The 11,766-nt window shown below is 36.3% G+C and overlaps 1 protein-coding gene across 1 annotated transcript in view; it reads left to right on the forward strand.

Annotated features, from left to right (window-relative positions):
• The window catches only part of LOC107676942 (amino-terminal enhancer of split-like), a 42,070-nt gene that overhangs the window by 27,936 nt on the left and 2,368 nt on the right, over positions 1-11,766 (forward strand). The window contains exons 3-4 of the mRNA XM_016471686.1: positions 7,478-7,541; positions 10,594-10,638. Coding sequence (XP_016327172.1) covers positions 7,478-7,541; positions 10,594-10,638 — 109 coding nt within the window. The remainder of the gene's footprint in view (positions 1-7,477; positions 7,542-10,593; positions 10,639-11,766) is intronic.

An 11,766-nucleotide genomic window follows, 5' to 3' on the forward strand; every position in this document is an offset into this window, starting at 1 on the left:
TCATCCAAAATATCTTAAATTGTGTTCCGAAGACGAACAAAGCTTTTACGGGTTTGGAACGACATGGGGGTAAGTGATTAATGACAAAATTTTCATTTTGGGGTGGAGTATCCCTTTAAAGCAATAGTTCACCTAAAAATGACAGTCTGTCATTTATTCACCCTCATTGTTTTAAACTTAATGTTCTTTCTTTGGCGGTGTTATTTTTGTATTGTTTATATACCGTTATGGTATTTATTAATATATTAAATTAGCTTTTGGTTTTTATATTTCCAGTTTTCATTTTAATTGTAGTTTGTTTGATTAATTTTGCTATGTGCTTTTGTCAGATTTGTTTATTTATTTATATTTGTCTTAAATTTATTTTAATTAAAGTTTTAGTTTTAGCATTTTTAGAATTTCGACTTAAATGTAATATCAAAAATAGAAGCATTGCTTTTAAAACTGAAATTGAAGTTTTTCATCTAATATTTTTAATTTACTGAAATGTTTAAAGTTTTGGTTAACAATAACAGTGTTCTGTGGAATACAAAAGATGTTTTGAAGAATGTGCTGGTTGCTCTTTTACAAAAGCTTCAAAAGGACTCAAAAGCATCATAAAATTGGTTCATATGAATAGTTTACTCAATAGTTTAATAGTTTATTCAAACTCTTCTGAAATCATGTGATGGTTTTGTGCAAGGAACAGACAAAGATTTGAGTCATTTTTGAAAGATAACCTTGACTTCGAAAATTGTTTTCTTTGATGCATTCATGAGAAAAATAGTCGATGTCTGGTTTGTGAATGAATCGTTATTTTGAGTCAGATCTTTTCAGTGAATTGGTTGAAAAACAGTCTGAATTATTTTTTTTCACAAATCTGACAGATTCAGTTCAGTTGAATTCACTCAGTGACCCGGCCATTCAGTTGGAATTGCAATGTCCCATAATTCATGAGTCTTTTTGTGTGATTCATTAATACAACCATTAATAGAGTCATTTGTTCTGGAATCTAATTATAGTAGAAAAGAGCAACCAGCACATTACGAGTCGGAAAGTAATGACTCGTGATTCAGTGAGTGAGTTAGATGATAATTCAGTTACTACTCCGATTCAGTGAGTTCATTCTGTGAAGGAATCACCAGATTAATTCTAACCCATAACTCATGAGTCTTTTTGTGTGATTCATTAATACAACCATTAATAGAGTCATTTGTTCTGGAATCTGATTATAGTAGAAAAGAGCAACCAGCACATTACGAGTCGGAAAGTAATGACTCGTGATTCAGTGAGTGAGATAGGTGATAATTCAGTTACTAGTGGTACTGTAATACACCGATCGGCCTGCACAGTCGGTCCGCGTCAAGTCGAACACACCTACTAGTTTACACCGGTTACACTCAGAGATGTGGCGCACACGTGAGGCTGTAGTGTGAATGCGTCCCAGCCCCCTTAGATGTAAGGCTACATTTACACTGGTGCGTTTATGTGTTTTAAAATGAAAACGATCCTCGTCATACTGGCATTTCAAGTTGACTTTCCACTATCTCCGACAAGTGACAGACCAGTCATTCAGTCATTCATTTCCAATGGAGAGTAGCGCGGGAGCTGCGTGGAGTTCTGATCATATGCAGATGTCCGTTCACGTTACACGACCGAAAGCGCGTGTTATGTGACCATTCATGCAAACTGTAGCATCATGCTACATAAGACAATAAATTTGATTTATAATGGTGGTTAAAACTCACTTTAAACCACCATCGAGTGTTTGTAATAACTTCCGATTGCCGTCTAATGTGTGTTTTGGCCATGTAATGTTGCTGAAATTAAATATGTTATTACTTCTGCTCTGACTCGGAGTCAGAAGAGAGAACACAGACAGACAGCGCTGGAAGCTGCTAATGCTCATCAGTAAATCAGTGGAAAATAAATAGAAATCATGATTCTGAGCTATGCATTTTAAAACGAACACACGCTAGTGTAAATGTAGCCTAACAGATGTATAAACTGAAGACTATTTGAGCTTTATTAAAACCATTTGCACTGATTTATTGTGTTGGTTCACAGGCAGACAGCGCTGGAAGCTGCTAATGCTCATCAGTAAATCAGTGGAAAATAAATAGAAATCATGATTCTGTCTGAGTTGCGTTTTAAAACGAACACGCACTAGTGTAAATGTAGCTTAATAGATGTGTAAACTGAAGACTATTTGAGCTTTATTAAAACTATTTGCACTGATTTATTCTGTTGGTTACATTTTGTTCCTTTGTGCAGTGGCTCAGGAGATGAGTCTTTGAGTTTGTATAAACATCAACAAGCTGAAAAATAAAACCTTGTTAAAATTGATTTCATAAAACTGGTATCGAAAAAAGTATCGTTCAGGAACCGGTATCGAAGTCAATGTATCGGTATCGATATCGAAAATTTTTGAACGATACCCAGCCCTACTCGTGTGTTCTTGAATCCGACTATAGTAGAAAAGAGCAAACAGAAAGTTACACATTCGAAAGTAATGACTCGTGATTTATTAAGTCAAATGTTAATCAGAATCATCAGATTGATTCAGACTTGTGAGTCTTCTTGTGCGATCCCTTAAAAGAACCAGTTCATAAGAGTCATTTGCTCTGGAATCAGACTACACTATAAAAGAGCGACCAGCACATTATGAAACATTTTCATTTTGTGTTCCACAGAAGAAAGACAGCCATACGAGTTCAGAACCACATTTATTTTCGAACTGTTTCTTTAAGGAGGTCCTCTACAAACCAGTGTGACTAAACTCACTATTAGCAGGCATTTTTTTTTCTAACAAGCTTCCCTAATGCCTCATTCCCTTGCCGATTAACACGGAGCAGCTACTGTGATCTGATCCGTTTGATGCCTTGACTCCTGTAGACGGAGGCGGAAGACTCTTTTAAAGACACAAAGACGCTGCTACTGTCCCGTCTTTAAGGCAACATGTCTTTCCCTCCCTATTCCCATGACAACAAGCAAACCCTCATTTAACCCTGGTTCACAGAAGAATAGGCCCTACGTTTTTCTGTGTGTGTATTCAGAGCATGGATTTGCCGCCATTGACTTCAATTGAGATTCAAAAGACAAGGGCTTTTTTTGGTGCTGCGTTCAGCCTTTTAAAGGAAATGTACTGCAGGCGGTCCCCAGAGCCTCGCCGAGCTGTCGCTCCCTTCTACAAATGCATAAATAGATCAGGGAATACATACATCAAAATAAGGATGACAGCAGGAGCGATTTGGAGGCGGAAAGAAGCGGCAATAAAACTCCATCAACGTGTCGTTTTTTTGGCTTATTTTTTTTTTGTCCAAGAGCATCTTTGGAACCTTCAGGAGGCCTCGGCCAATCGGTGGCTGGCATGGCCAATCACAGGTAGCCTGGCAGCAGGGAGGATGGTCACCATGACAACCCCCAATATATGTTACACAGTCATAACAGCCCAGGTTTTTTTTCCCCTTTTTTGGGATAAGTGGAAGCAGCAGACTGGAGAGGTATGAAGAGACAGAATGCTTGTCATACGGTGACAAAACAAGAACCTCTAGTATGTCGTGGCACTTTTTTTTTAAATATAGATCAGATACTTTTTCTTGGATTGTTTTCACTGGACATTTTCCCATTCGACGCTCTTTTTCCATATGGAAAAACTTCCAACTTCTTTTTGGATTTCCCTACATACTGAAAAAGCATAATCAAGTTTTTGTTTTCTTTGGGAGCAAAAGAGATAATGTGGCTTGAAAGGCTAGTGGTTTGCACACATGCTGAAGGCACGATTAGCTGTGGTGCTCATATGGGAAATTCTGGTTCGATTCCAATCGGCGTTGTATGAAAATCCAGTCCCGACACTTTTTCTTAAATATAATAGATGTGCATATATATATATATATTTTATATATAAAGAAATTAAGCCAATATTCTGTTACATTTTATTCAATTAATTTATCACACAGATATTTGACCGATTAAATGTTCTCTAAGCACTTTTATTTCTCCAGGTAAATTTTTATTTTATTTTATTATTTTACTTTATTTTATTATTTTAGAGATTCTTAAATGTGGCTGATTTTGGATCCTGATTTGGGTGATTTGCAGTGGTGTAAAATACTATTATTTTACTTGATTGCTGTACTTGAGTATTATTATATTTTTTATTTCACTCAATTTAAATTTAAAAATTCTCTTACATTTTATTCAATTAATTTTATCACACAAATCTTTGACTGACTTAATGTTCTCTAAAATAATTTACCTAGAGAAAAAAAAATGGTTTCCTATTTTATTTTATTTTATTTTATTTGTTACAATGTATCAATTCTTAAATGTGGCTGATTTAGTACAGTACTTTTCCTTTTTAATACTCAAATACAATTTAAAGTTGTACTTTTACTCCGAACGAATATTCTACTCAAGTGTATTTTTGAGTGCTCTTTACACCCCTGTTGATTTATTACAAAATTTATCGACAGACTAAATGTTCCGTAAGCGTTTTCTGCCATTTTGCTAAGGTCCACCATTTTACTTTCTTCAAACTGTGCCGCCTAAAATCATCACACAAGAAAAAACCCAAACATGCAAAATGATTGACAGCCAGATGGCTTTTTGATTGGCTAATTACTTGATTGGCTAAAAATCGGCAGAGGTGGGGGCAAATCACACATGTTCAAGTCTCAAGCAAGTCTCAAGTCCCTACCATCAAGTCTCAAGCAAGTCTCAAGTCACAGTACAAACAAATCAAGCAAGTCAAGTCCTGCTAAGGATCAAGTCAAGTCAAGTCACAGTATCAAACAGGAACAAATATTTTTTTGCCACACGACCTTATTAATTTTTCCTCAGAAATTAACTTTCTTAATTATACATTTTAAATAATAACGTTTTAAATATAACATTTTGAATATAGGCAAAATACTACTTTGTATACCACTGAAGTCTGTAATTGAGAAAATATTGATAAAAATACAAGATAAAAATATGTATCTCATATTTATGTTATATTGAGTTTGACCATCTTAGGAGACACAGATAATATTTAACAGATGTTGGAAAATTATTTTGCACTAAATATATCCAGCAAATACTGGGATTCAGTCTGGGAGCACGCTAAATAATATGCTATGCTGACTACAAATCACCCCTTATATCAGAAATAAAATGGACCCAAAATTTTCATCGGATATAGACACCCTATTTGGATTGTTTCTTTCACTTTGCATGACATTGTTCCATGCCTACATTGTTCTTGAAAACTATTGTCATGGCTCAAAACAAGAAGCCTATTGCTGTTAATGTGTATGTATCTTCCCCTGTAACTTATTGATTTCTTTGATTTTTATAATAAGAACTAAATTGACAGCTATGCATTTAAGGCTATGATAGGCCTACTCTATGACATTAATGCCGCCAGTAAGTGGTGGCAAGTCACTGCTTTATTACAGAAGCGTTCATTGAACTGATTCATTCTAAACAGTTGATTTGTTCATGAACAAGCAAGAATGGGCCACTGAATCACTCAACCGGTTCGTTCAAATCCCTGGATTCGTTCAGTATTCAGTGTGTTGCTTAAAGACGCGCGTAACTCTTTAGCTGTGGGCTGAACGGAACTGGCAGCCGTGCTGAAAATATTACTAAATATCGTATGTTATAAATATAAAAACTCATACTAAGGCCATTTTGACAACATATCTTGGATTTTGGGTGCAAAAGAAACATCACTAATCGATAAAACACTGTGGTTTCCGTGGTACAATTCCATATATTTATTTACAAAGAGGGATGCTTGACACTAAAGCACTGTTTTGAGAGGCAAACGCCAGGGAATTTAAAGTTCGACATAGTTAATTACAAACACGAGATTAATCATTTATAATCACTTTAATTTAATGACAGACTTAAGCTGAATTTTAAGACCAATGCTGTTTTCAACTAACGAACAAGCTTACATACCTTTCCTTTCTGAAGTACCGACGTCCTGGCTTTGTAAATGCATACAGCAAATGCATACAGTTTCGAAGTGTTTATCCAAACATCTCGGGAGATTCTCTTGCTCCCTGTATTTGGCGCACTGTGTTCCTGTGCTCGTGCAGTGTCATGCTGGTTCAGTGGCTTGCGTTTTGTTTACCAAATTTTGTCGCAATGATTTATAATAATAATTAGAGTTCTTATAAATCAAGTCCTGCCGAGTCATGAAGGTCAAGTCAAGTCAAGTCTCAACTCACTGGATCTCAAGTCCAAGTCAAGTCATTTTCTTTATTTAGTCAAGCAAGTCACAAGTCCTTAAATTTGCGACTCGAGTCAAGTCACGTGACTCGAGTCCCCCACCTCTGCAAATTATGATTATTGTTCAGCAGTGTATTTAAATTCTTGGCCAATAAAAGCAAAAGATTAGAAAAAAACTTCTCAGACAAAGAAAAATAAAATAAAAGAACAGGTATTACACAACATTTCTGTCCTCCTCACTTCTGAAATTATGGCTACGCCCCTGCATAATGCACATGGAAGTATCTCTTGCTCTTTCTCCCTCTCTCTCGATAATTAATTCAAATAGTAAAAAAAAAAAAGTAAATAACTATATGCTATAATTCATTCAGATAAATGTAGGCCTAATATATAACACATTCGGGAGCACATTAACTTCTTGTCAGCGTTGCCTCGTGACTTCCAATAATAAAATAGCCTGCCTACCTTTGCTACCCAATCGTTACATTATACTTTCAGCAACAAGGGGGAAACATCTCTGTTTTTGACACTTTTGAAATCCACAGCTTATAGAGGGGCACTCATTCTGAAGCAGGGGATTCACATATGCTCCGCATCTCTCTCTCTCAATAATGTAGTCATATAAATGCTATAATTTGTTCAGGCAGAATCAATAGATCTATAATGAGCGGTCATTGACAAAATAATGGATATTTTTCCTGTACTGTCAAATATTGCACTGCAAACATCAATAAGAGCTTTAAATTGTCTTCTGCCACTGATTCAGTGGCTTGCGTTTTGTTTACCAAATTATGTCGCAATGATTTATAATAATAATTAGAGTTGTTATAAAGTCAAGTCCTGCCGAGTCATGAAGGTCAAATCAAGTCAAGTCTCAAGTCACTGGATCTCACGTCCAAGTCAAGTCATTTTCTTTATTTAGTCAAGCAAGTCAAAAGTCCTTAAATTTGCGACTCGAGTCAAGTCATGTGACTTGATTCCCCCACCTCTGAAAATCGGTGACCCTTATTTGCTGTTTTCAGAGCCTATAGATGTGATACATAATAAAGACATTTTTGTATGGTTTTCCTAAAATAAACAGGTTATAAAAATAAATTCCTCTCCCTATTTACTGAATAGAATGTGAAGAAGCCAAAAGAAAAATCTTTAAAACAATGTAAAGCAATTGTAAAAACTGAAGCATTCTGAACTGCATTCTGAACCGGCCTCTGTTGCATAATATATGTCTACTGTCTACATTTTTTTTCATTGACCAGTCTTTCTTTTCTCTCTCCAGTCTGAAGCTCGAATGTGACAAGCTGGCCAGTGAGAAGTCAGAAATGCAGCGTCATTATATCATGGTAAGTCTGCACAGAACGCACTCTCCTCCAGAAGGACGTGCCTTAGGCTAGATGTGCCGGAACATATTCACATCCGCAAGAAACTAACCTAGCCCTTACCTGTCTGATTCCATTGTGTCTTATTCGCTGTCTGCCTCTGCGCTGTCTTTTCTGCTGCTCTATTACCATTCTGTACCTCCTGTCCACCCAGAGGCATCATGCACCTATTTTTTTGAGGGGACATCAGTGGCGTAGCTGGGCTCACTTGGTACTCTAGTGACTTAAAGGAAGTTATATTTTCTTTACTTACCTGTGTTTATTTATTTACTTAAAATGTGGTGGTCCTTTATATATTTTATTACTATAGTTAGTATATTTGCTTATTTACAAACAACTTCGTGGTTCTTATTATGCCTGTATTTGTTTTTTTTGTTTTTTTTCCAGTTTAGTATTATATTATATTATATTAGGCACTTTCGCACCGCATAGTTCTAGGAACTAGCCAGCAGGGTTGTTTCTAGAAAACCAATTTTTCCCTCGGGCCGTTTTCCTGGTTGCATTCGCACCGGCAGCAGGAACTCTGAAGTGGCCGACAGCGACATCTTTATTCGCGGCATTTACAAACATCAACAACCGATGAATGGAGGATGCCGTGTTCGGAGCTGTTTTTGTTGTGTGTGTGTTGTGCCGTGTAGTAGGTTTCATGATAACGGAGATGGAATGTAAATGCACATTTTACGCAATAGAAAGTGTGTGAAAATCTGACTAAATCTCCTTGTAGTTATCACTGAGAAAAGAACACAACGCTGCAGACAACAGGTAAATGCCGTTATCGGTGTTTTCCATGTTCGTGGAGTAAATATTTTTACACGGCTTTTTAAAAATGCCGGATAGCCGGTGTTTTGTATGCGTTTGGCAAATCAGCGTACACTGCGCCACTGATAGTTCCTATAGAACGGTTTTTGACCCTACTCTGAAGTAGGAGCTAAATTGGTTCCCCCAAATGGGAGTTCCTAGAACTAAATACATTCCTAGTTCCTGCGGTGCCAAGACGGCAAAAAGCGGGAACTTCCGGGAGTAGTTCTAGGAACTATTAAAAGGTTCCTCCGGTGCGAAAGCCCCTATTATATTATATTTAGTGCTGTCAAACGATTCATCGCGATTAATCGCATCCAGAATAAAAGTTTTTGTTTACATAATGTGTGTGTAGTGCGTATATTTATGTTTATGTTTAATATATACACAGTACACAAACATATATTATGTAAACAAAAGCTATTATTTTGGATGCGATTAATCGCAATTAATTGTTTGACAGCACTAACCGACAGGCAAGACAGAGCAGGTTACGTCTGGTATAAAACAAGGTCTCAGCTTTAAAATTTTGTCTTTTTTTAAGAAATTTAAAAAATAAATACTGTTTTGTGTCTCTGTAATGTGTCATAACAGATCGCTGTATTGCCTCAGTTCAAGGGGCACATGAACCGATCGTCTTTTCATATTTACTTAAAGCATGAAATAAACATGAATGAACATCATAACGTATTTTATTTCAACCGCAGAAAGACATCAATACACACAATTATTCAAGTTTAAGTCCGCCGAAGTTAATCTACTCCTATCTAATTTGTTTGTTGGGCAAGATGGCGATTCGGCGTTATGATTGGTCAGATCATCTGTCAATCAAGCTCTTTGCAAACGGTCAATTATATTATGTTAATTTAGCTTTATTTTATTTATTTATTTATAACTTGGCAGTTATTATATTATTTCTTTTTCTCAGTTTAGTGGTTCCTGTGTCACAGTTCTTATAGTCTTATTATTGTCTTTATTATATTTACAAACATCTTAGTGGATCTTATTATATTTATTTTTATGTATTTTTATGTATTTATTTACAAACCACTTATCTTTTAATATACACTTACACTTTTTTTCAGTTTAGTGTCTGTTATGTGGTATTATATTTCAGCTTTAATTTTATTTTTTTATTAAAAACTTTGAGATTATTATTATTATTATTATTAAATTGTTATATATTTATTTGTTTTTTGTTTTTTTTACATAGCACTTCTTATTTGGCAGTTCTTATTATATTATATTATATTATTTTACAATTTGGTGGCTCTTTTATATTTTATTTTTATTTGATTGATTTATTTACAAACAACTTAGTTTTTATATATAATATATAATTTTATATATAATGTAAATATAATATGACATTATAAAATATTATATTGTTATTTTATTTACTTGTTTTTTTGTTTATTCATTTACTTCAATAAATATTTCACTTCAGTAAATGTTTCAGTAATTATTTTACTTTCAATAACTGCGTAACTTACTTTTCTAGAATGCAAGTACATTTTTTTAAGAAGCTGCATTCAAAATCCATTTGCCTCAAAAATCTATCAGTTTAAATTTGGCCATGATGCTTCTGGCTCCATCTTGTATGATTTGACTTCTTCTGCTCCCTAGTTGTCCACCCTCATCCCTTCCTTTTCCACCTTGTCTGCCATTCTTTCTTTTGTCTGTATACTCTGCTCTCTCTTCTCCTCCATCCCCCCGACGATACTCCCTCCCCTCCTCTCTGACCTCGTTGTCTCCAGCCCGGGCCTCATACTACCGTCTGATATTCCGCCTCTAATTGATCCGTCGAGCAGCTTAATCTCATTTAATCTGTGCGGCGTTGCTCTCACGCGCATCAGCCAGAGCGCCCTCCCTCCCTCTAATATCGGGTTCCCCCGCTCTGTCCGCACCCGCTGGAAGATGGGGAGGGTGGGCGTCCGCTTTGCGTGGGTGGTAATTGCTTTAGGGACCTACTGCTGCTTGGCAGAGCCGACCCTGATCCAACTCTGACTCCATCACTGGTGCTCTCTGCTCTTGTTTAGCGGCTGAGGTTGTGTTGCGCTGCTCGTAGACGTGTGGATGATGAGCGAGGCTAACACTTCAGCACGCACTGCGCACCAGTATGCCCGCACATGTTACGCTGAGGTCCTAGATGTTCAGTTCTGTGTATTAGAGCTGCAGTGCAGCGTGTTCATGTCTGACTGGCTTTATTTTTTTGCAGTACTATGAGATGTCCTATGGGCTGAACATCGAAATGCACAAGCAGGTGAGTTTGTCTAATCTGACGAATTACACACATCCCTGAGAGGCAGTTTACATGCTCAGATCATCTTCATTGCTTTTGCTCAACATTATTGAATGCTGGTGCTTCAGTTGAGACTGGCTATACACAGAAGTGTCAGTGGGGTGCCAAACTATGCCTTAACAATTCATGAAAATTGGTTTATTCATGGCTAGCTTTTTGAGTACACTTTCTAGGCCATGATAGCTGGGATATTTGATTGACTGGTCCAAAAAACACAAACACTAAAATATGATTTTATATATATATATATATATATATATACACACACACACACACACACACACACACACACAAAATTGTTCTACTCTATGCACACACATTTTATATATATATATATATATAGTACGTAGTACAAATGTACAAATATGCCATTTATATATAAACATAAGTATATTTGAATGATGAAGTGATTGAAATTGCTTCATTTTCCACAAAATGTGGAATGCATGAACAGCACCAATAAGTGTTGCTGTTTATAACTTTGTAATGTCTATAGTGTGATCTGTATATGGCAGACAGTTAGTTAGACTGACAGACTGCACGTGGAAATCTAGGCACGCTCCATTGCCGCTGCTGCAGCCAGTCTCACGAGCACAATTCATCAGTCCCTGCCCCTTTATGTGACACAGGTGAAATATGTTTTTAAAAAGTCAGCCAGGCACGGAAGAGTGTGTGCGAGACAGAAATACAGGGCCCGAATGCAAAGAATAAAGCATGCCAGTGTTTGGTATGCAGTCATCTCTCTCTCTCCCCCTCTCTCTCTCTCTCCCCCTCTCTCCCTCTTTCCGTCTCTCTCCCTCTCTCCCTCTCTCTCTCCTGCATGCTGTATGAAGTGTCAGCATGGCAGGCTATTGAAACAGGCTTATTGTTGCCTCTCTCTTTTTCCCCTCATGTTTCTCTCCTTTTTTTTTTTTCTCAAGCTCTTGCAGGCATTTTTTAGGACTCGGAAAAATCACGTTTTCCTGATATGAGCTTTCTCTTCATATCTTTGTTCTTTTCATTGTCACTAAATATGTTAAATAAATTAACTAAATATGTGTTTATATATATATTAGTTTAAAGTATATTTATTTTAAAACATAAATATAT

The sequence above is a fragment of the Sinocyclocheilus anshuiensis genome, unplaced genomic scaffold, assembly GCF_001515605.1.
Source record: "Sinocyclocheilus anshuiensis isolate Anshui unplaced genomic scaffold, SAMN03320099.WGS_v1.1 scaffold420, whole genome shotgun sequence".
Lineage (NCBI taxonomy): Eukaryota > Metazoa > Chordata > Actinopteri > Cypriniformes > Cyprinidae > Sinocyclocheilus > Sinocyclocheilus anshuiensis.